At 47.8% G+C, this 26,375-nt stretch overlaps 1 protein-coding gene across 5 annotated transcripts in view; it reads left to right on the top strand.

The window, feature by feature from the left end:
- POU2F1 (POU class 2 homeobox 1) overlaps nt 1-26,038 on the top strand; it is a 125,325-nt gene extending 99,287 nt beyond the window's left edge. For all 5 annotated transcript variants that reach the window (XM_077293746.1, XM_077293744.1, XM_077293745.1 and 2 more), the window contains 3 exons: nt 20,097-20,442; nt 22,223-22,311; nt 25,502-26,038. In XM_077293746.1, coding sequence (XP_077149861.1) covers nt 20,097-20,442; nt 22,223-22,311; nt 25,502-25,806 — 740 coding nt within the window. In that variant the 3' untranslated portion in view covers nt 25,807-26,038. The remainder of the gene's footprint in view (nt 1-20,096; nt 20,443-22,222; nt 22,312-25,501) is intronic.
- The last annotated feature ends 337 nt before the right edge of the window (nt 26,039-26,375 follow it).

Raw genomic sequence — 26,375 nt, 5'->3', positions numbered from 1 at the left:
TGTACATACATTACATTACTGATCCTGAGTTACATCCTGTATTATACCCCAGAGCTGCGCTCACTATTCTGCTGGTGCAGTCACTGTGTACATACATTACATTACTGATCCTGAGTTACATCCTGTATTATACTCCAGAGCTGCACTCAATATTCTGCTGGTGCAGTCACTGTGTACATACATTACATTACTGATCCTGAGTTACACCCTGTATTATACTCCAGAGCTGCACTCACTATTCTGCTGGTGCAGTCACTGTGTACATACATTACATTACTGACCCTGAGTTACATCCTGTATTATACTCCAGAGCTGCACTCACTATTCTGCTGGTGCAGTCACTGTGTACATACGTTACATTACTGATCCTGAGTTACATCCTGTATTATACCCCAGAGCTGCACTCACTATTCTGCTGGTGCAGTCACTGTGTACATACATTACATTACTGATCCTGAGTTACATCCTGTAGATCTTTTATTATAAAAATGAAAAAAATAACAATAATAATAACAGAAACAAAACCGAAATATCAGCCAGAACTTAATCAGTATACTGAACACTGGTCCAGCCGCTCATTCTCTCCTCTCACACATATTATACAGTGTATACAGAACAATAACTACTTTGACCTTCTGGTCCGGTCACCAAATAAAATAAACAATGGCAAACAAAATATATACATGAACTTTTTTTTTTTTTTTTTTTAAATTTGTAAATAAAATAACCACAAATATATACAAAACTAAGCTATCCTCCATTCCCAACCCCCCGCACTGACCTGAGAGCTGGTCCTGCGTCTCATGCCTCAGTCCATGTCCAACGTCCAGAGGCCAGATCAGGCAGTGCCAGTTTTCCCCCAAACAACCCAGTGTCCCATAGTCCCACAAGATAAACCCACCTCCCCCCTTTTCCCACCACCCAACCTAACACCTACACCCAAATCTATATCCCCATATACAATATATACAATATATACAGCAGCACACACCACAATAATCACAACTCACGAAGCCCAAGTTCGGCGCCTGCAGCCATACATCACTGTATAATGATCAAACCTTTTTCAAAAAGCAACGCGAAACGCGCGTCAGGGGACATTCAGAGCCTCAGGCAAACAACCATTTCACCATGGGTAAGCAATTTTGCATCAGACTTGCACCGCAACTGATTTAAGTATGGTAGATATTTGTCCACATGGACATCAGTACTATATAAAATACCCATACCATGCTTGCATGCGCTGACATTGGTGCTTACTTATATAGATATACCATGGTGTGTTTTTTACCTTTTTTATGCCTGTAACTCGGATGTTTTTGTACTAGGGTCTCCTTCCTTCCACTATTGTATTGTTACATTTTTTCGGACTATGTTATGTCTTTTAATCATTGTTATAATAAAAATATATATTTTTATATTCGTATAGAACTCCCTTTTTTTGTTTAATATTGAAGGCGCCCACCCTGTTGTACACCTCTGTGTTGAAGGGACAATGAAGCAGGAAGTGGTCCATGCTTTCCAGCAAGGTACCACAATGCTCCCAAGGACAATTCCTGTCCTCAGAGCTCCTACACTTCAGATTGTCCCTCACACACAGTTTCCCATGGAAGCAGCGCCAAGCCAAGTCCCAAAACTTCGAGGGGATCCTGATAGAATTCAAAAGATGCAAACCCACCCCAAGATCCCGACTTGGGCAGTCCCTGAGCGCCAGAGGCCTCTGGAAATGGGTCAACAGAACCCTATTGTCAATGAGTTTCCTTGGCAGAGTCCTGATCTCCCACATTCCCAGACCCCACCGACGAATTACCTTCAGAACCAAGGTAGCGTAAGCCGGAAGATGTCCATGCGGTGTGCGAAGATCCTTCACTTGCCCTCCTGTCTCCCATTCCTGGAAGAAAGGCTGAAACCATCCCCTACAGGAGAATACCCACGGAGGAGCCCTCTCTTTCCAGAGGTTTGCAATATTGATCTTAATGAAGGTATCCACAAGGAATACCACAGGGTTGACCATACCCAACCCTCCTAGTCTCCTCGTACGGTAAGTAACCTCCCTCTTGACCAGGTTCAGTCTATTCCCCCATAACAGTTGGAAGAACAAACTGTAGACCCGAGTCCAGAGAGATTCCGGCAAGATGCACACACTGCCCAGATAAATCAGTAAAGGGAGCAGGTAAGTTTTGCTCAGGTTTACCCTTTCCCTTAGGGTCAAAGACCAACCCTTCCATTGGTTCACCTTCTGAGTGGCGATCTCTAGCCTGCTGTCCCAATTTTGTTTGGGGTAATCCCCCTGGCCAAATTCGATGCCAAGGATTTTTGTAGAGATTTTGGGTCCTGGAAGGGTGTCCGGGAGATCAAAACCAGGATCTCCTCCTCCCAGCCAGAGACTCTCACACTTATCCCGGTTGATCTTGGACCCGGATGCCTCCGAGTAGCGATCTACCTCTGACATCAGCCACCCTGCCTCCTCGTGAGAGGAAACAAACACAGTGACATCATCGGCATACGCCACCTGTCATGTTCTCAATGGCAAGAGAACATAGCATCAGCATATATAGGAACTAGCTCTTGGAAGATGGGAACTGAGCTGACCATGAACTAAACCTAACGCACAACTAGCAGTGGCCGGGTAGCATGCCTACGTTGATTCTAGATGCCCAGCACCAGCCGGAGGACTAAATAATGCTAGCAGAGGAAAATATTAGTCCTAGCTCACCTCTAGAGAAATACCCCGAAAGGAGACAGAGGCCCCCCACATGTATTGGCGGTGAATTAAGATGAAATAACAAACGTAGTATGAAAATAGGTTTAGCAAATTTGAGGTCCACTTACTACATAGCAGAAGACAGAAAGGACACTTTCATGGTCAGCTGAAAACCCTATCAAAACACCATCCAGAAATTACTTTAAAACTCTGGCATTAACTCATAACACCAGAGTGGCAATTCCTGTTCACAAGAGCTTTCCAGACACAGTAACGAAACTACAGCTGTGAACTGGAACAAAAATGCAAAAACAAACATGGACAAGAGTCCAACTTATCTAGTAGTTGTCTAGGAGCAGGAACAAGCACAGAGAGGCTTCTGATAACATTGTTGACCGGCAAGCAACTAACAGAGCAGCAAGGTTATATAGCGACTCCCACATCTTGATGGGAACAGGTGAACAGAGAAGATGAAGACACCAGTTCAATTCCACCAGTAGCCACCGGGGGAGCCCAGAATCCAAATTCACAACAGTACCCCCCCCTCAAGGAGGGGGCACCGAACCCTCACCAGAACCACCAGGGCGATCAGGATGGGCCCTATGAAAGGCACGAACCAAATCAGAGGCATGAACATCAGATGCATTCACCCAAGAATTATCCTCCTGGCCGTATCCCTTCCACTTGACCAGATACTGGAGTCTCCGTCTGGAAACACGAGAGTCTAAGATTTTCTCCACAACGTACTCCAACTCACCCTCAACCAACACCGGAGCAGGAGGCTCAACGGAAGGCACAACCGGTACCTCATACCTGCGCAATAATGACCGATGAAAAACGTTATGAATAGAAAAGGATGCAGGGAGGTCCAAACGGAAGGAAACAGGGTTAAGAATCTCCAATATCTTATACGGGCCGATGAACCGAGGCTTAAACTTAGGAGAAGAGACCCTCATAGGGACAAAACGAGAAGACAACCACACCAAATCCCCAACACAAAGCCGAGGACCAACACGACGGTGGCGGTTGGCAAAAAGCTGAGTCTTCTCCTGGGACAACCTCAAATTGTCCACCACCTGCCCCCAGATCTGATGCAATCTCTCCACCACAGCATCCACTCCAGGACAATCCGAAGATTCCACCTGACCAGAGGAAAATCGAGGATGAAACCCCGAATTACAGAAAAACGGGGACACCAAAGTGGCAGAGCTGGCCCGATTATTGAGAGCGAACTCTGCCAATGGCAAAAAAGCAACCCAATCATCCTGGTCAGCAGACACAAAACACCTCAGATATGTCTCCAGGGTCTGATTAGTCCGCTCGGTCTGGCCATTCGTCTGAGGATGGAAAGCGGACGAAAAAGATAAATCTATGCCCATCCTAGCACAGAATGCCCGCCAAAATCTAGACACGAATTGAGTCCCTCTGTCAGAAATGATATTCTCAGGAATACCATGCAAACGAACAACATTTTGAAAAAACAGAGGAACCAACTCGGAAGAAGAAGGCAACTTGGGCAGAGGAACCAAATGGACCATCTTAGAGAAACGGTCACACACCACCCAGATGACAGACATCTTCTGAGAAACAGGCAGATCTGAAATAAAATCCATCGAGATGTGCGTCCAAGGCCTCTTAGGAATAGGCAAGGGCAACAATAATCCACTAGCCCGAGAACAACAAGGCTTGGCCCGAGCACAAACGTCACAAGACTGCACAAAGCCTCGCACATCTCGTGACAGGGAAGGCCACCAGAAGGACCTTGCCACCAAATCCCTGGTACCAAAAATGCCAGGATGACCTGCCAACGCAGAAGAATGAACCTCAGAGATGACTCTACTGGTCCAATCATCAGGAACAAACAGTTTATCAGGTGGGCAACGATCCGGTCTATCCGCCTGAAACTCCTGCAAGGCCCGCCGCAGGTCTGGAGAAACGGCTGACAATACCACTCCATCCTTAAGGATACCCGTGGGCCCAGAGTTACCAGGCGAGTCAGGCTCAAAACTCCTAGAAAGGGCATCCGCCTTAACATTCTTAGAACCCGGTAGGTATGACACCACAAAATTAAACCGAGAGAAAAATAATGACCAGCGCGCCTGTCTAGGATTCAGGCGCCTGGCGGTCTCAAGATAAATCAAATTTTTGTGGTCAGTCAATACCACCACCTGATGTCTGGCCCCCTCAAGCCAATGGCGCCACTCCTCAAAAGCCCACTTCATGGCCAAAAGCTCCCGATTCCCAACATCATAATTCCGCTCAGCGGGCGAAAATTTACGGGAAAAGAAGGCACAAGGCCTCATCACGGAGCAGTCAGAACTTTTCTGCGACAACACTGCCCCAGCTCCGATCTCAGAAGCGTCGACCTCAACCTGAAAAGGTAGAGCAACATCAGGCTGACGCAACACAGGGGCAGAGGAAAAACGGCGCTTAAGCTCCCGAAAGGCCTCCACAGCATCAGGGGACCAATCAGCAACATCAGCACCCTTCTTAGTCAAATCGGTCAATGGTTTAGCAATATCCGAAAAACCAGCAATAAATCGACGATAAAAGTTAGCAAAGCCCAAAAATTTCTGAAGACTCTTAAGAGAAGAGGGCTGCGTCCAATCACAAACAGCTTGAACCTTGACAGGATCCATTTCAATGGAAGAGGGGGAAAAAATATATCCCAAAAAGGAAATCCTCTGTACCCCAAAAACACACTTAGAACCCTTCACACACAAAGAATTAGACTGCAAAACCTGGAAAACCCTCCTGACTTGCTGGACATGAGAGTCCCAGTCATCCGAAAAAATCAGAATATCATCCAGATACACAATCATAAATTTATCCAAATAATCGCGAAAAATATCATGCATAAAGGACTGGAAAACTGACGGAGCATTTGAAAGACCAAAAGGCATCACTAAATACTCAAAGTGGCCCTCGGGCGTATTAAATGCGGTTTTCCACTCATCCCCCTGCCTGATTCGCACCAAATTATACGCCCCACGAAGGTCAATCTTAGAGAACCACTTGGCCCCCTTTATGCGAGCAAACAAATCAGTCAGCAACGGCAATGGGTATTGATATTTAACAGTGATTTTGTTCAAAAGCCGATAATCGATACATGGTCTCAAAGAGCCGTCTTTTTTTGACACAAAGAAAAAACCGGCTCCTAAGGGAGATGACGATGGACGAATATGTCCCTTTTCCAAGGACTCCTTTATATATTCTCGCATAGCAGCATGTTCAGGCACAGACAGATTAAACAAACGACCCTTTGGGTATTTACTACCCGGGATTAAATCTATGGCACAATCGCACTCTCGGTGCGGAGGTAACGAACCAAGCTTGGATTCTTCAAAGACGTCACGATAGTCAGACAGGAACTCAGGAATTTCAGAGGGAATAGATGATGAAATGGAAACCACAGGTACATCCCCATGAGCCCCCTTACATCCCCAGCTCAACACAGACATAGCTCTCCAGTCGAGGACTGGGTTGTGAGATTGCAGCCAAGGCAATCCTAGCACCAAATCATCATGTAGATTATACAGCACCAGAAAGCGAATAATCTCCTGGTGATCCGGATTAATACGCATAGTTACTTGTGTCCAGTATTGTGGTTTATTATTAGCCAATGGGGTGGAGTCAATCCCCTTCAGAGGAATAGGAGTCTCCAAAGGCTCTAAATCATACCCACAACGTTTGGCAAAGGACCAATCCATAAGACTCAAAGCGGCGCCAGAGTCGACATAGGCGTCCGTGGTAATAGATGACAAAGAGCAAATCAGGGTCACAGATAGAATAAACTTAGACGGTAAGGTGCAAATGGAAACAGATTTATCAAGCTTTTTAGTGCGCTTAGAGCATGCTGATATAACATGAGTAGAATCACCACAATAGAAACACAACCCATTTTTCCGTCTAAAATTCTGCCGCTCGCTTCGGGACAGAATTCTATCACACTGCATACTCTCTGGCGACTTCTCAGTGGACACCGCCAGATGGTGCACTGGTTTGCGCTCCCGCAAACGCCTATCGATCTGAATAGCCATTGTCATGGACTCATTCAGACCCGCAGGCACAGGGAACCCCACCATAACATCCTTAATGGCATCAGAGAGACCCTCTCTGAAAGTCGCCGCCAGGGCGCACTCATTCCACTGAGTAAGCACAGACCATTTACGGAATCTTTGGCAGTAAATTTCCGCTTCATCTTGCCCCTGAGATAGGGACATCAAAGTTTTTTCTGCCTGAAGCTCCAAATGAGGTTCGTCATAAAGCAACCCCAAGGCCAGAAAAAACGCATCCACATTGAGCAACGCAGGATCCCCTGGTGTCAATGAAAAAGCCCAGTCTTGAGGGTCGCCCCGGAGCAAGGAAATCACAATCCTGACCTGCTGTGCAGGGTCTCCGGCAGAGCGAAATTTCAGGGACAAAAATAATTTGCAATTATTTCGAAAATTCTGAAACCCAGATCTATTCCCCGAGAAAAATTCCGGCAAAGGAATTCTCGGCTCAGATACAGGTGCATGACAAACAAAGTCTTGCAAATTTTGTACCTTCGTGGCGAGATTATTCAAACCTGCAGTTACACTCTGAAGATCCATTACAAACAGGTGGACACAGAGCCATTCAAAGATTAGAAGGAGAAAAAAAAAAAAAAAAAAAAATCTCAGCAGACTTCTTATTTCTCTCCTTTCTCAGCCAAGGATTTTAACCCTTTAGTGGGCCGGTCAAACTGTCATGTTCTCAATGGCAAGAGAACATAGCATCAGCATATATAGGAACTAGCTCTTGGAAGATGGGAACTGAGCTGACCATGAACTAAACCTAACGCACAACTAGCAGTGGCCGGGTAGCATGCCTACGTTGATTCTAGATGCCCAGCACCAGCCGGAGGACTAAATAATGCTAGCAGAGGAAAATATTAGTCCTAGCTCACCTCTAGAGAAATACCCCGAAAGGAGACAGAGGCCCCCCACATGTATTGGCGGTGAATTAAGATGAAATAACAAACGTAGTATGAAAATAGGTTTAGCAAATTTGAGGTCCACTTACTACATAGCAGAAGACAGAAAGGACACTTTCATGGTCAGCTGAAAACCCTATCAAAACACCATCCAGAAATTACTTTAAAACTCTGGCATTAACTCATAACACCAGAGTGGCAATTCCTGTTCACAAGAGCTTTCCAGACACAGTAACGAAACTACAGCTGTGAACTGGAACAAAAATGCAAAAACAAACATGGACAAGAGTCCAACTTATCTAGTAGTTGTCTAGGAGCAGGAACAAGCACAGAGAGGCTTCTGATAACATTGTTGACCGGCAAGCAACTAACAGAGCAGCAAGGTTATATAGCGACTCCCACATCTTGATGGGAACAGGTGAACAGAGAAGATGAAGACACCAGTTCAATTCCACCAGTAGCCACCGGGGGAGCCCAGAATCCAAATTCACAACAGTACCCCCCCCTCAAGGAGGGGGCACCGAACCCTCACCAGAACCACCAGGGCGATCAGGATGGGCCCTATGAAAGGCACGAACCAAATCAGAGGCATGAACATCAGATGCATTCACCCAAGAATTATCCTCCTGGCCGTATCCCTTCCACTTGACCAGATACTGGAGTCTCCGTCTGGAAACACGAGAGTCTAAGATTTTCTCCACAACGTACTCCAACTCACCCTCAACCAACACCGGAGCAGGAGGCTCAACGGAAGGCACAACCGGTACCTCATACCTGCGCAATAATGACCGATGAAAAACGTTATGAATAGAAAAGGATGCAGGGAGGTCCAAACGGAAGGAAACAGGGTTAAGAATCTCCAATATCTTATACGGGCCGATGAACCGAGGCTTAAACTTAGGAGAAGAGACCCTCATAGGGACAAAACGAGAAGACAACCACACCAAATCCCCAACACAAAGCCGAGGACCAACACGACGGTGGCGGTTGGCAAAAAGCTGAGTCTTCTCCTGGGACAACCTCAAATTGTCCACCACCTGCCCCCAGATCTGATGCAATCTCTCCACCACAGCATCCACTCCAGGACAATCCGAAGATTCCACCTGACCAGAGGAAAATCGAGGATGAAACCCCGAATTACAGAAAAACGGGGACACCAAAGTGGCAGAGCTGGCCCGATTATTGAGAGCGAACTCTGCCAATGGCAAAAAAGCAACCCAATCATCCTGGTCAGCAGACACAAAACACCTCAGATATGTCTCCAGGGTCTGATTAGTCCGCTCGGTCTGGCCATTCGTCTGAGGATGGAAAGCGGACGAAAAAGATAAATCTATGCCCATCCTAGCACAGAATGCCCGCCAAAATCTAGACACGAATTGAGTCCCTCTGTCAGAAATGATATTCTCAGGAATACCATGCAAACGAACAACATTTTGAAAAAACAGAGGAACCAACTCGGAAGAAGAAGGCAACTTGGGCAGAGGAACCAAATGGACCATCTTAGAGAAACGGTCACACACCACCCAGATGACAGACATCTTCTGAGAAACAGGCAGATCTGAAATAAAATCCATCGAGATGTGCGTCCAAGGCCTCTTAGGAATAGGCAAGGGCAACAATAATCCACTAGCCCGAGAACAACAAGGCTTGGCCCGAGCACAAACGTCACAAGACTGCACAAAGCCTCGCACATCTCGTGACAGGGAAGGCCACCAGAAGGACCTTGCCACCAAATCCCTGGTACCAAAAATGCCAGGATGACCTGCCAACGCAGAAGAATGAACCTCAGAGATGACTCTACTGGTCCAATCATCAGGAACAAACAGTTTATCAGGTGGGCAACGATCCGGTCTATCCGCCTGAAACTCCTGCAAGGCCCGCCGCAGGTCTGGAGAAACGGCTGACAATACCACTCCATCCTTAAGGATACCCGTGGGCCCAGAGTTACCAGGCGAGTCAGGCTCAAAACTCCTAGAAAGGGCATCCGCCTTAACATTCTTAGAACCCGGTAGGTATGACACCACAAAATTAAACCGAGAGAAAAATAATGACCAGCGCGCCTGTCTAGGATTCAGGCGCCTGGCGGTCTCAAGATAAATCAAATTTTTGTGGTCAGTCAATACCACCACCTGATGTCTGGCCCCCTCAAGCCAATGGCGCCACTCCTCAAAAGCCCACTTCATGGCCAAAAGCTCCCGATTCCCAACATCATAATTCCGCTCAGCGGGCGAAAATTTACGGGAAAAGAAGGCACAAGGCCTCATCACGGAGCAGTCAGAACTTTTCTGCGACAACACTGCCCCAGCTCCGATCTCAGAAGCGTCGACCTCAACCTGAAAAGGTAGAGCAACATCAGGCTGACGCAACACAGGGGCAGAGGAAAAACGGCGCTTAAGCTCCCGAAAGGCCTCCACAGCATCAGGGGACCAATCAGCAACATCAGCACCCTTCTTAGTCAAATCGGTCAATGGTTTAGCAATATCCGAAAAACCAGCAATAAATCGACGATAAAAGTTAGCAAAGCCCAAAAATTTCTGAAGACTCTTAAGAGAAGAGGGCTGCGTCCAATCACAAACAGCTTGAACCTTGACAGGATCCATTTCAATGGAAGAGGGGGAAAAAATATATCCCAAAAAGGAAATCCTCTGTACCCCAAAAACACACTTAGAACCCTTCACACACAAAGAATTAGACTGCAAAACCTGGAAAACCCTCCTGACTTGCTGGACATGAGAGTCCCAGTCATCCGAAAAAATCAGAATATCATCCAGATACACAATCATAAATTTATCCAAATAATCGCGAAAAATATCATGCATAAAGGACTGGAAAACTGACGGAGCATTTGAAAGACCAAAAGGCATCACTAAATACTCAAAGTGGCCCTCGGGCGTATTAAATGCGGTTTTCCACTCATCCCCCTGCCTGATTCGCACCAAATTATACGCCCCACGAAGGTCAATCTTAGAGAACCACTTGGCCCCCTTTATGCGAGCAAACAAATCAGTCAGCAACGGCAATGGGTATTGATATTTAACAGTGATTTTGTTCAAAAGCCGATAATCGATACATGGTCTCAAAGAGCCGTCTTTTTTTGACACAAAGAAAAAACCGGCTCCTAAGGGAGATGACGATGGACGAATATGTCCCTTTTCCAAGGACTCCTTTATATATTCTCGCATAGCAGCATGTTCAGGCACAGACAGATTAAACAAACGACCCTTTGGGTATTTACTACCCGGGATTAAATCTATGGCACAATCGCACTCTCGGTGCGGAGGTAACGAACCAAGCTTGGATTCTTCAAAGACGTCACGATAGTCAGACAGGAACTCAGGAATTTCAGAGGGAATAGATGATGAAATGGAAACCACAGGTACATCCCCATGAGCCCCCTTACATCCCCAGCTCAACACAGACATAGCTCTCCAGTCGAGGACTGGGTTGTGAGATTGCAGCCAAGGCAATCCTAGCACCAAATCATCATGTAGATTATACAGCACCAGAAAGCGAATAATCTCCTGGTGATCCGGATTAATACGCATAGTTACTTGTGTCCAGTATTGTGGTTTATTATTAGCCAATGGGGTGGAGTCAATCCCCTTCAGAGGAATAGGAGTCTCCAAAGGCTCTAAATCATACCCACAACGTTTGGCAAAGGACCAATCCATAAGACTCAAAGCGGCGCCAGAGTCGACATAGGCGTCCGTGGTAATAGATGACAAAGAGCAAATCAGGGTCACAGATAGAATAAACTTAGACGGTAAGGTGCAAATGGAAACAGATTTATCAAGCTTTTTAGTGCGCTTAGAGCATGCTGATATAACATGAGTAGAATCACCACAATAGAAACACAACCCATTTTTCCGTCTAAAATTCTGCCGCTCGCTTCGGGACAGAATTCTATCACACTGCATACTCTCTGGCGACTTCTCAGTGGACACCGCCAGATGGTGCACTGGTTTGCGCTCCCGCAAACGCCTATCGATCTGAATAGCCATTGTCATGGACTCATTCAGACCCGCAGGCACAGGGAACCCCACCATAACATCCTTAATGGCATCAGAGAGACCCTCTCTGAAAGTCGCCGCCAGGGCGCACTCATTCCACTGAGTAAGCACAGACCATTTACGGAATCTTTGGCAGTAAATTTCCGCTTCATCTTGCCCCTGAGATAGGGACATCAAAGTTTTTTCTGCCTGAAGCTCCAAATGAGGTTCGTCATAAAGCAACCCCAAGGCCAGAAAAAACGCATCCACATTGAGCAACGCAGGATCCCCTGGTGTCAATGAAAAAGCCCAGTCTTGAGGGTCGCCCCGGAGCAAGGAAATCACAATCCTGACCTGCTGTGCAGGGTCTCCGGCAGAGCGAAATTTCAGGGACAAAAATAATTTGCAATTATTTCGAAAATTCTGAAACCCAGATCTATTCCCCGAGAAAAATTCCGGCAAAGGAATTCTCGGCTCAGATACAGGTGCATGACAAACAAAGTCTTGCAAATTTTGTACCTTCGTGGCGAGATTATTCAAACCTGCAGTTACACTCTGAAGATCCATTACAAACAGGTGGACACAGAGCCATTCAAAGATTAGAAGGAGAAAAAAAAAAAAAAAAAAAAAAATCTCAGCAGACTTCTTATTTCTCTCCTTTCTCAGCCAAGGATTTTAACCCTTTAGTGGGCCGGTCAAACTGTCATGTTCTCAATGGCAAGAGAACATAGCATCAGCATATATAGGAACTAGCTCTTGGAAGATGGGAACTGAGCTGACCATGAACTAAACCTAACGCACAACTAGCAGTGGCCGGGTAGCATGCCTACGTTGATTCTAGATGCCCAGCACCAGCCGGAGGACTAAATAATGCTAGCAGAGGAAAATATTAGTCCTAGCTCACCTCTAGAGAAATACCCCGAAAGGAGACAGAGGCCCCCCACATGTATTGGCGGTGAATTAAGATGAAATAACAAACGTAGTATGAAAATAGGTTTAGCAAATTTGAGGTCCACTTACTACATAGCAGAAGACAGAAAGGACACTTTCATGGTCAGCTGAAAACCCTATCAAAACACCATCCAGAAATTACTTTAAAACTCTGGCATTAACTCATAACACCAGAGTGGCAATTCCTGTTCACAAGAGCTTTCCAGACACAGTAACGAAACTACAGCTGTGAACTGGAACAAAAATGCAAAAACAAACATGGACAAGAGTCCAACTTATCTAGTAGTTGTCTAGGAGCAGGAACAAGCACAGAGAGGCTTCTGATAACATTGTTGACCGGCAAGCAACTAACAGAGCAGCAAGGTTATATAGCGACTCCCACATCTTGATGGGAACAGGTGAACAGAGAAGATGAAGACACCAGTTCAATTCCACCAGTAGCCACCGGGGGAGCCCAGAATCCAAATTCACAACAGCCACCACCCTCAGAGTGGCCTCCGGTGCTGCCTGGTCCATCCCGATCCCGGCCAACAGTCCACGCTCCACCCTCCTAACAAGAGGGTCAATCGCAAACACGTACAGCAGCGGGCTCAAGGGACAACCCTGGCGAACACCGGACCCAACCTCAAAAGAGCTGCCAATCCAACCATTCACAAGCGGGAAACTCTCTGCCCCACTGTACAAGGTCTTAAGCCAATCAACAAACCCCCCCGGCAGGCCATATCTCAGAAGGACGGACCAGAGGTACTCGTGATTAACCCGATCAAACGCTTTTGCCTGGTCCAGTGACAGCATGTACCCCTTCCAGTGACCAGCCCTACCCTGTTCCACTGCCTCCCGGACACAGAGCACAGCACTAAATGTGCTGCGGCCTGGAACAGAGCAATGCTGGGCCTCCGAAAGGAGTCAGGGTGCAAATTTCACCAGCCGATTAAACAGCACCTTTGCCAGAACCTTCCTGTCTGCATTGAGAAGCGCTATGGGACGCCAATTCTCAATGCAAGATGGGTCCTTACCCTTTGACAAGATGATCAGAGCAGACCTCCTCATTGACTTCGGCAGAGTGCCCGAGGAAAGACACTCATTGAATACCTCAGTCAAGAGGGGAACCAAAACGTCCTTAAAGGTCTTATAGAATTCAGATGTTAAGCCATCTGGACCAGGCGATTTTTTTTTTTTTTTGGGGCAAGCCCTTCAATCGCCAACTGAACTTCCTCTTCCCTGATCATTTCTGTCAAACTGTCAAGAGAGGGGTCTACCCCTGGTTCGGGGACGGCTTCAGTCAGGAAAGCCGACATCTCATCCCAATCAAGATCCCTCTTCCCCAAGAGGTGCGAGTAGAAGGATCTGACAACCTCCAGGATCCCTGATCTGGATCGCCTCAGGGACCCCGTAGTGTCGACCAGTCCTGTAACTACTTTACTATTCACTGACATCTTGCAGTTTCTGTAAGTGGTCGGGCGAGCGGTACTTCCCGTAATCCCTCTCAAAAACCAAAGATGCGTGTCTATCGTACTGACACCTCATAAGCAAAGATTTCACTCTGGAGATCTCCTCGCGGCTACCTCCAGTTGAGACAAGATGCTCGAGTTTCCTCCTCAGACCCTGATACAGGCGGTACCTGCTCAGATTCCTGAGGCTCGAGAGCTGGCGGAAGAATCTCGCCACCCTTTCCTTGAACATCTCCCACCACTCTGACTTACTACTACAAAGATCCAGTAAGGGTACCTGGCTCTGAAGAAAATCCTCAAAGGACTGTCTTATCTCCGCTTCTTCCAAGAGAGAGGAATTGAGCCTCCAAAAGCCTCTTCCCACCCGGAGGGTCTGTAACATTCAGAGAAAACAAAATTAAACAGTGGTCGGAGAACTCCACCTCAACAACAGACACTGCTGAAGAGACAGCTTCCTCCTTTAAATAAAACCTATCTATTCTGGACCTACAGTTACCTCTATGATAGGTGAACCCCTCGTGGCCTGGGGTGTGCCGAATGTGGACATCCACCAGGCGAGCCTCACTAGCTATACTATTAAGGGCGACGCTATCATAAGTCAGCTTGTCTCTGGAACCTCCTCTATCTCGGGGCCTCGTGACAGCATTGAAGTCCCCTCCAAAGACAACCTGCCGACTTGTAAAAAGGTAGGGCTTGATCCTCATAAAGAGACACTTCCGGTCCCACTTAGATTGGGGACCATAGATGTTGATGAGCCAGAGCTCTTGTCCCTTCATGAGGACATCTAAGATCAGGCACCTCCCCATTTCTAACTCAGTAACCCGTCGGCATTCCACCGGTGCGGTAAAAAGGACCGCCACTCCGCTATACGGCTCGGCCGCAAGAGACCAATAGGAGGGCCCGAGTCTCCACTCCCTCTTAGCTTTAAACACATCTGCCATGTTTGGCAGCCTGGTCTCTTGCAAAAAGAAAATCTCAGCTTCAACCCGGCTGAGAAAATCAAAGGCCGCAAATCTAGCTGTATTTGACTTTATGCTGGCGACATTAATGGACGCCAGCGTCAACGGAGTGGGTTCCGCCATCATTGGTGATTGAGTTAGATGGCTTTCTTTTTCCCACTACCCTTATCCTCTGCCTCAGAGGAGGAATCCTTCCCCCTCTTTAATGACAATGAGGTATCCATTCCCATGTGTTTTTTATTTTTATCGTCCTCGTCTCCGGACTCTGGGCCAGTCCCTCCCTCCAAGGATCTTACATTCCCCGAAGAAGGAGACTCGGCGTCCCCTGTGAGCCCCGCCGAAGCCAGAACCTCACCCTCAGCTTCCTCCTCAGAGGAAGAGATGTTTTCAAGGGCTTGGAACCGGTTAGAAAGACCAACCAGAGGGGAGTCGGTTTTTCCTTCCTTAGGTACCTTGGTCAGAGCGGGAGAAGATTTTTTTATCTCCCTTCTTTCTCTTCTTTTTGGTGCCGAGCTTACGCTTGTTCTCTAGCCACTGCCTATTATCCTCATCCATACTTTCATAATGGGAGGACTCTGAGGCAGTGGCACTTTCCTCCCTGTGGATCCTCCTGACCTCCTCATCCAACTCATCATCCCTCGGGGCCTCAGCAGCAAGACTGGCATCCAGGACAGGAGCCGCCCCAGTAGCCCGAGGCTCGCCCAGCTCCCTATCCTGTCTGCGCTTGTCTAGACGCCTTAGCTGGGCAGGCATCTTTTTATTGCTTTTCTTCCTTGGCCCCTCAGCTCCCTCACCCCTGCTAGTCCCTTCCCCAGCAGAATCAGCCTCACGGCTTTCTCCCACCGGGGTCACGACTGCGTTAGCGAAGGAGTGAGGACAACGGCTGAATGGGTGACCTAACTCACCACACAGGTGGCACCTAATCTCCACACAAGATGCAGCAAGATGGCAAATATCCCCACACAATGCACACTTCTGCACAGTGCAGTTTGCGCTGAAGTGTGTGGGGTCGCCGCACCTGTGACAGAGCTTCGGTTGCCCCTGGTAGAAGACCAGGATACGATCCCTACCCAGGAAGGCAGATGATGGTATGTGGGCAACCGTACCCCCTGAACGCTTAAGTTTTACCATAAACGTCCAGGCCCCTGACCAGATACCAAACTCATCACGGTTTTTCTTTGGCATTTCTACCACCTCTCCATACCGGCCAAGCCACGTCATGATGTCGTAACAAGAAAGCGACTCGTTACAAGTCATCACGGTCACTTTCTTGACTTGGTTTTGGCGAGACACCACCTGAACGGTAAAGTCTCGCCAGCCAGGCTCATTTTTTGCCAACTCATAGTTCGACCAGAAGAGCTCAAGCCCCTCCGGCCGAACAAAGCTGACATCAAACTCAGGTGTGGAATAGGGATGTATCAAGGCATAGATGTCAATCGCCTTGAAGCCCATCCTCAGCAGGAGCTCCACAACTTTAGACCTTGGAGGACACGCATCACTGCCCCTCCACCGAAGACGGACCACATTCCTACGCACACTACCTGGCCCAGCTGTTGGGAGGGACCACACTGTATCCCCCCCCTCTTTGCTCTCGGAAGGCCCCGAGGCCATGCCTCTCTATCCAGAAGGATAGATCAACCTCTCGACCCTCTACCATTAGTGATCTCTCTCCCTTCTTTAGAGCCTCCAGGAGACGCCGTTGCAACATGCCGTCCCCAGAGCCCAGAGACGAGGAGGATGCCCTATTTCCCCCGGAGGTGACAGCGGCAAAACTCCTGACAGGTGCTGCCACCACCGGGGGGGCAACCGGACCAGTGACCACATCCACACCAACAGCATCACCATTACCCACCTTCATAACCCCCTCACCCTCTACCAAACCAGCAACCACACCACTAGACAAAGACTTTTCCTCATCCATACCCACCACCACATTCACTCCTGCTGGACCAGTGACAACAGGGGGTGACATTTTGACCTCCGCATCATCAGGCACAAGGGGCTGAGTCTCCTCCACAGAACTGGAGGCGACCTCACCCCTGGTCTTACGTGTGCCCTCTGCATCATCAGATGATATTTTCTGCTGCTTTACTGCTGATACCAGGCACTGCTGATACCAGGCGCCGCTGATCTTTCGCCGCTGTGGCGCGCCGCTGATCCTTCATATCAGCATCTTGTTGACCAGCGACGCCAACACAGAACAGGACTTTAGTGGGAGGACCAGAACGCCCAGCCCCGGTAACCCCCTCACACTGCCGCCGCATCTCAACTAAGTGATCAGTGGCAACAGCGTTCAGGGGCACCGAGGCTACCGGAGCTGCCCCTGACACCGGGCTGCTCCCCCCTCCCACTGGGGAGCGCACCACAGTGTTGTGGCCTGATTTTTCGCCTGCCGCCGGGCCGCCCTCACTGTCCAGCCTCTCGGCTGATGCACCTGCTGCTACGTCCCCACTACTACAAGCAGAGACGGAGCTCTGCGCCTCACTACATTGCTTTGTAATCTCCCCGTGCCTTTGCACCGGATCCACAGCAGAACCCGGGCTGGGCTGGGCAACGGGGCTTATACAGCGAGCTGACCCTGCAGCCGACTCAGGGGGTACAGGGAGGGGGGCATACACATAGCTTACCGCTTCCTGCAGCTTTGGCTTGGTGGTTTTCTTTGCCTTTTTTTTCTGGCCCCCAGGTGCCTCCTCTGGTAAATCATCACCAAGATGGAAGTTCTGAAGGCACACTGGGGACTCCAGGAGGCTTGATCTCTGCCATTAGTGCCCCTGCCTGGCCGATGTTGTCACTGTCCTCCCCAGAGCCAGCAGAACTGCGACGAGATGTCATTGTCGCCTGTCCAGCAGGGAGCTCGCTGCACGTGGCCTGTGAGTGACTAAGCAGGCTGCCAGGTGGGGCTTTCTGCTGGTCATCCTCCTTCTCATCATCATCATCATTCACCTGGCTCTCAGGCTGCAGCCCCATCTGCCTTTGCTCTCTGTTATCAGCCATTTCTCTGATTCGGTCTTCATTTATAAGTTTTTCTTTAAATGGTCCACTTTTTTCACGAATAAATGCTTTTCTTACCTCCAGGTCATTAATTTCAAGCTTCAGGATCTTTACCTCCACCTGGAATTGCGTCTTCCTGGGTCTGGAGGCGCCTGCAGCTTTTGCGCTTGTGCAGCGCAGCTCCTCCCGGAGCCTTCTCAGTGTCTTACTCGCATCTTCGTATTCACGAAGGTGGCTCATGACCCAGGAGGCATAGGTGGACACAGACTCCCGGGGTCTCTGCAGCGCCCAACCCTCCTCAGTGAGGTCGGCCTCACCTCCGTGAGCACTCAGCTTTCCTCCGGAAGGACCGCTATCTTGCACGCTAGCAGGCTTCTCCTCCATGGAAGCCTTGCGGCTTCTCTGGTTCTCTGCAGACCTGGGGGGAGTAGGAGCCACATTGCTGCGACTCCTGGTGGAGCGTCTCACCCCTGAATCTTCTGATGTGCAGGCTGGTTGCTGGTTCCTTCTGCCCCCCGCCAGCCTGGTCCGGGAAGCAGAAGCCTTTGACTTGGCCCCCTCATTCATCCCAGGAAACCCACTCACTCCCTGGGTAAGAGAGAGAGCAGGTCCCCGGGCGGAGAGGTGGTGGTTCCCTGGAGCTCAGGAGCACACAGCAGGTTCAGCAGCGACCGCACCCACAATTAGGACAATGAGCAGCAGCTGAGCAGAGCTGCACCCAATATCCTGCTGGAGCAGTCACTGTGTACATACATTACATTACTGATCCTGAGTTACCTCCTGTATTATACTCCAGAGCTGCACTCACTATTCTGCTGGTGCAGTCACTGTGCACATACATTACATTACTGATCCTGAGTTACCTCCTGTATTATACTCCAGAGCTGCACTCACTATTCTGCTGGTGCAGTCACTGTGTACATACATTACACTACTGATCCTGAGTTACATCCTATATTATACCCCAGGGCTGCACTCACTATTCTGCTGGTGCAGTCACTGTGTACATACATTACATTACTGATCCTGAGTTACATCCTGTATTATACCCCAGAGCTGCACTCACTATTCTGCTGGTGCAGTCACTGTGTACATACATTACATTACTGATCCTGAGTTACATCCTGTATTATACCCCAGAGCTGCACTCACTATTCTGCTGGTGCAGTCACTGTATACATACATTACATTACTGATCCTGAGTTACATCCTGTATTATACTCCAGAGATGCACTCCCTATTCTGCTGGTGCAGTCACTGTGTACATACATTACTGATCCTGAGTTACATCCTGTATTATACCCCAGAGCTGCACTCACTATTCTGCTGGTGCAGTCACTGTATACATACATTACATTACTGATCCTGAGTTACATCCTGTATTATACCCCAGAGCTGCACTCACTATTCTGCTGGTGCAGTCACTGTGTACACACATTACATTACTGATCCTGAGTTACATCCTGTATTATACCCCAGTGCTGCACTCACTATTCTGCTGGTGCAGTCACTGTGTACATACATTACATTACTGATCCTGAGTTACATCCTGTATTATACCCCAGAGCTGCACTCACTATTCTGCTGGTGCAGTCACTGTGTACATACATTACTAATCCTGAGTTACATCCTGTATTATACTCCAGAGCTGCACTCACTATTCTGCTGGTGCAGTCACTGTGTACATACATTACATTACTGATCCTGAGTTACCTCCTGTATTATACTCCAGAGCTGCACTCACTATTCTGCTGGTACAGTCACTGTGTACATACATTACATTACTGATCCTGAGTTACCTCCTGTATTATACTCCAGAGCTGCACTCACTATTCTGCTGGTGCAGTCACTGTGTACATACATTACATTACTGATCCTGAGTTACATCCTGTATTATACTCCAGAGCTGCACTCACTATTCTGCTGGTGCAGTCACTGTGTACATACATTACATTACTGATCCTGAGTTACATCCTGTATTATACTCCAGAGCTGCACTCACTATTCTGCTGGTGCAGTCACTGTGTACATCGGTTTCTGTGTTACCTGATATTTCTTATACTTATATTGTTTTCTCTCTCTCTCTCTCTCCAGGCACCTCCGGAGCCCCCACCGCAAACACGGCCACCGTGATATCTACTGCTCCCCCCGTCTGCTCTGTCCTGACGTCCCCGTCTCTCAGTCCTTCCCCGTCCGCTTCTGCTGGTGCTACAGCGTCGTCCAGCGCAAGTGACACCGGTACGACGCACACCACATCCACCCCATTAACCTCGGCGTTGAGTTCTTGCCCAGTGGTGGTGACGACGTCCGGACTGCACACCGCAGCCGCCACAGCACTACAAGGAGCAGCACAGCTGCCCGCCAACGCAAGCCTCGCTGCCATGGCGGCCGCGGCTGGGCTCAACCCTGGCTTGATGGCATCCTCGCAGTTTGCTGCTGGGTAAGGAATATATATACAATATACATACACATTCCTATATTTTGGCTGTGATATGACATGCGTGTGTTATCTTTATCTGTATAATGTCAGTTGTGTTATTACTTGTCTTGTGCTTTATAGCTTCGTTCTTCTCCCTGTAGTGTGTACAATGATTGTGTGTGTTGTTCTATAATATAAATATTTCTCACCTTATATTTTATTCTGGATATGTTGTCATCCACTGATTATCTACTACCTTGAGTTTTCATCTTACTACTGTATTCTGTCATTATTATTTTTTTTTTTTGTAATCACTGAAAAAAAATCAATACATATAGTCAATGTTTTTTTATTTTATAGAATTGTATTGAATTTTTTTTTATTGAAAGTTGTTTAGTTTTTGTTTTGTTTTTTATTAAATTGAAGGGATTCTGTCATTAAGAAAGAACCTATTGTGTATATCAGGCTTTTATGTTTTTCATATTTAGTATGGAACTCTTTTCTGCAGTCTTTATCAAGGCAGAATTACCATGACGGATTACCCCTCTATACCTTATACATGACAACAATCCACCAATCACAATAGGTGATGTCACAGCTCACCTCCTCCTCCTCCTGTACAATGACTGATAACACCTCTATATACAGTAGATAACACAGGATCCACCATTCACAATAGGGGATGTCACAGCTCACCTCCTCCTCCTGTACAATGACAGATAACACCTCTATATACAACAGATAACACAGGATCCACCATTCACAATAGATGATATCACAGCTCACCTCCTCCTCCTGTACAATGACTGATAACACCTCTATATACAGTAGATAACACAGGATCCACCATTCACAATAGGTGATGTCACAGCCCACCTCCTCCTCCTCCTGTACAATGACTGATAACACCTCTATATACAGTAGATAACACAGGATCCACCATTCACAATAGGGGATGTCACAGCTCACCTCCTCCTCCTGTACAATGACAGATAACACCTCTATATACAACAGATAACACAGGATCCACCATTCACAATAGGTGATGTCACAGCTCACCTCCTTCTCCTGTACAATGACTGATAACACCTCCATATACAGTAGATAACACAGGATCCACCATTCACAATAGGAGATGTCACAGCTCATCTCCTCCTCCTGTACAATGACTGATAACACCTCTATATACAGTAGATAACACAGGATCCACCATTCACAATAGGTGATGTCACAGCTCACCTCCTCCTCCTGTACAATGACTGATAACACCTCTATATACAGTAGATAACACAGGATCCACCATTCTCAATAGATGATGTCACAGCTCACCTCCTCCTGTACAATGACTGATAACACCTCTATATACAGTAGATAACACAGGATCCACCATTTACAGTGGATTGGCACAGCTCACCTCCTCCTTCCTTCACAGTGAACTCACATTTGTTTTACTCTCAGGTTTCCTCTGTTTTCCCCTTTAACATCACCAAATATACCTTTGATGACGTTAGTGATTACGCTGCTTCTTTACCCGCTTACTATATACCATTGGCCTCTGTATCTGTGGATCCGTTCTCTGCCACTTTCACTCCCATATGTAACTTTTGCTCAGACAATGGGCCTCGGTGAGTGTGACCCCGGGGCGACGTCCTGTCTGAACATACGGCATCTGCTCGCTGCCGCACTTATGACGCGTGCACTACATGCCGTGACACGCTCCCTTTGTGCCGGGATCGGGGGTTTTGCATTGTTCTCCTTTATATATGAATAATGTGGTGGTTTTGTGTCTTTTTGTTCACAGAGGCGCCTTATTCAGTCTCAATCCGGGGACGCTGGGCAGCGCGATCAGCCCGGCTCTGCTGAGTAATAGCACGCTGGCAACAATACAAGGTCAGTCGGGCAATGCTTATCTTTTCATCCTGAAGATGTGTTTCTGTATGGACGTCCATGAATACCCGGGATTAGCACCAGTGTACTGATCATAATGGAGCTTTATTGTATCTATATGTCCTGTTAGTGCATATCTGAGTAATTGGGGAGGTCACCCGAACAAGACCTTTCAGTCTTTGCATATCCTTTGTCAGAACAAAACCATTGCAGACATGATAGGTTGCTATGGATACACTGCCTGGAAGTTCCAACATTCTAATTCCGGTTGTCAGGCAGCATGTCCCTAGCGACGAGTGCAAGTGTTAATTCAAGCAGCGTCGCTCCTATGAGCTTCATTTTGAGAATATATATATATTACAGTACAGACCAAAGGTTTGCACACACCTTCTCATTTAAAGATTTTTCTGTATTTTCATGACTATGAAAATTGTACATTCACACTGGAGGCATCAAAACTATGAATTAACCCATGTGGAATTATGTACTTAACAAAAAAGTGTGAAACAACTGAAATTATGACTTATATTCTAGGTTCTTCAAAGTAGCCACCCTTTGCTTTGATGACTGCTTTGCACACTCTTGGTATTCTCTTGATGAGCCTCAAGAGGTAGTCACCAGGAATGGTTTTCACTTCACAGGTGTGCCCTGTCAGGTTTAATAAGTGGGATTTCTTACCTTATAAATAGGGTTGGGACCATCTGTTGTGTTGTGCAGAAGTCTGGTGGATACACAGCTGATAGTCCTACTGAATAGACTGTTAGAATTTGTATTATGGCAAGAAAAAAGCAGCTAAGTAAAGAAAAACGAGTGGCCATCATTACTTTAAGAAATGAAGGTCAGTCAGTCCGAAAAATTGGGAAAACTTTGAAAGTGTCCCCAAGTGCAGTGGCAAAAACCATCAAGCACTACAAAGAAACTGGCTCACATGAGGACCGCCCCAGGAAAGGAAGACCAAGAGTCACCTCTGCTTCTGAGGATAAGTTTATCCGAGTCACCAGCCTCAGAAATCGCAGGTTAACAGCAGCTCAGATTAGAGACCAGGTCAATGCCACACAGAGTTCTAGCAGCAGACACATCTCTACAACAACTTTTAATAGGAGACTTTGTGCAGCAGGCCTTCATGGTAAAATAGCTGCCAGGAAACCACTGCTAAGGACAGGCAACAAGCAGGAGAGACTTGTTTGGGCTAAAGAACACAAGGAATGGACATTAGACCAGTGGAAATCTGTGCTTTGGTCTGATGAGTCCAAACTTGAGACCTTTGGTTCCAACCACCGTGTCTTTGTGAGATGCAGAAAAGATGAACGGATGGACTCTACCTGCCTGGTTCCCACCGTGAAGCATGGAGGAGGAGGTGTGATGGTGTGGGGGTGCTTTACTGGTGACACTGCTGGGGATTTATTCAAAATTGAAGACATACTGAACCAGCATGACTACCACAGCATCTTGCAGCGGCATGCTATTCCATCCGGTTTGCGTTTAGTTGGACCACCATTTATTTTTCAACAGGACAATGACCCCAAACACACCTCCAGGCTGTGTAAGGGCCAGATGACCAAGAAGGAGAGTGATGGGGTGCTACACCAGATGACCTGGTCTCCACAGTCACCAGACCTGAACCCAATCGAGATGGTTTGGGGTGAGCTGGACCGCAGAGTGAAGGCAAAAGGGCCAACAAGTGCCAAGCATCTCTGGGAACTCCTTCAAGATTGTTGGAAGACCATTCCCGGTGACTACCTCTTGAAGCTCATCAAGAGAATGCCAAGAGTGTGCAAAGCGGTCATCAAAGCAAAAGGTGGCTACTTTGAAGAACCTAGAATATAAGACATAATTTCAGTTGTTTCACACTTTTTTGTTAAGTATATAATTCCACATGTGTTAATTCATAGTTTTGATGCCTTCAGTGTGAATGTACAATTTTCATAGTCATGAAAGTACAGAAAAATCTTTAAATGAGGTGTCCAAACTTTTGCTCTGTACTGTGTGTGTGTGTGTGTGTGTATGTATGTATATATATATATATATATATATATATATATATATATATATATATATATACACATACACATACATACACATACACACCTCCCCTCCTCCTCCTGTACAATGACTGATAACACCTCTATATACAGTAGATAGCACAGGATCCACCATTCACAATAGGGAATGTCACAGCTCACCTCCTCCTTTTTTTTCCCCAGATTAGCGCATGTTGACAAAATGATTCAATACATACAAATGTGCATTGGGTCCAATATCTAAAAAAAAAAAAAAAAAAAGTCTAAAAAGTTTTATTTCCCCACTGCTGCTTCACCAGTGCTTCCTGGTCTTTGCTTACAAGTGAACAGCATCTCTGCTTCCCTCAGCGGGCGGGTGGCGCTCTCTGCGTCCCTCAGCGGGCGGGTGGCGCTCTCTGCGTCCCTCAGCGGGCGGGTGGCGCTCTCTGCGTCCCTCAGCGGGCGGGTGGCGCTCTCTGCGTCCCTCAGCGGGCGGGTGGCGCTCTCTGCGTCCCTCAGCGGGCGGGTGGCGCTCTCTGCGTCCCTCAGCGGGCGGGTGGCGCTCTCTGCGTCCCTCAGCGGGCGGGTGGCGCTCTCTGCGTCCCTCAGCGGGCGGGTGGCGCTCTCTGCGTCCCTCAGCGGGCGGGTGGCGCTCTCTGCGTCCCTCAGCGGGCGGGTGGCGCTCTCTGCGTCCCTCAGCGGGCGGGCGACTCTCGCTGCTTCCCTCAGCAGGCCGGTGGCAGTCTCTGCTTCCCTTAGCGGCAGGTGGCGGTCTCTGCTTCCCTCAGCGGGCCGGTGGCGGTCTCTGCTTCCCTCAGCGGGCCAGTGGCGCTCTCTGCTTCCCTTAGTGGCAGGTGGTGGTCTCTGCTTCCCTCAGTGGGCTGGTGGCGGTCTCTGCTTCCCTCAGCGGGCCGGTGGCGCTCTCTGCTTCCCTCAGCAGGCCGGTGGCAGTCTCTGCTTCCCTTAGCGGCAGGTGGCGGTCTCTGCTTCCCTCAGCGGGCCGGTGGCGGTCTCTGCTTCCCTCAGCGGGCCAGTGGCGCTCTCTGCTTCCCTCAGCAGGCCGGTAGCGCTCTCTGCTTCCCTTAGCAGGCAGGTGGTGCTTTCTGTGTCTCTGGCGAGCTGTTGGCGCTCGCTGATGAGTTGTTTATTATTAGATGTTTACTGAATCACTACTTTGTTTTTTTCGTCACCAGCTTTGGCATCCGGTGGATCTCTTCCAATAACATCACTGGATGCGTCTGGAAACTTTGTTTTTGCCAACGCAGGAGGAACTCCTAACATTGTGACTGCACCCTTGTTCCTCAACCCTCAGAACCTTTCTCTGCTCACCAGCAGCCCGGTCAGCTTGGTCTCTGCAGCCGCCGGAGGGGCACCGACGCCCATCACAAGCCTTCACGCCGCCACCTCCTCCATTGATTCCATCCAGAACTCTCTCTTCACAGTGGCCACTGCCAGCGGACCAGCTTCCACCACCACTTCGGGCTCCAAAGCACAGTGAGCCGAGGCAGAAGGATCACTTTCCGCTAGTGATCGACTAACCCATGCAAATTACGGCGTTCTCTCTGACAAGCGCGGGAGAGCTGCGTACGTGAAACGAAAAGGAGGAGCCGGAAGGAAGATAAAAATATAACGTCAAGAACAAATAACAGATGGACGATTTGCCTAATTTTTTAATAAACACTCTCTTTTCAGGATAACTACTGATCAGAGAACTTTCTAACCAAAAATGTAAAAAAGGAAAAAAAAAATCCAAAAAAATTCACAAACATTTAAAAAAAAAAAAAGGAAAAAAAAATAATCACAAAACGTGAAAGGACTACTTCTCATTTCCAGCAGTCTCATGGACAAGTTAAGGTTGGTTGTTTAAAACGGATAAGAAAAAATCCGATATTGGAAGGGGAATTTGCTTTAGTCGGAATCTACTTTTTATTATTATTTTTTTGTAATTATCATTTTTGTATCGGTCTGTTGTACAGACCTTTATGTCATGCAAGGTGTTTATAGTCATATCAAATTGTTGGGGGTTCCTTTTCGTAACTGGTACAATTTAGGCAGGCCTGTATTACT

The sequence above is a fragment of the Ranitomeya variabilis genome, chromosome 3 (assembly GCF_051348905.1).
Source record: "Ranitomeya variabilis isolate aRanVar5 chromosome 3, aRanVar5.hap1, whole genome shotgun sequence".
In the NCBI taxonomy this organism is placed as follows: domain Eukaryota; kingdom Metazoa; phylum Chordata; class Amphibia; order Anura; family Dendrobatidae; genus Ranitomeya; species Ranitomeya variabilis.
Note: the sequence above shows the minus strand (reverse complement) of the source record. Positions and strands in the feature narration are given on the sequence as shown.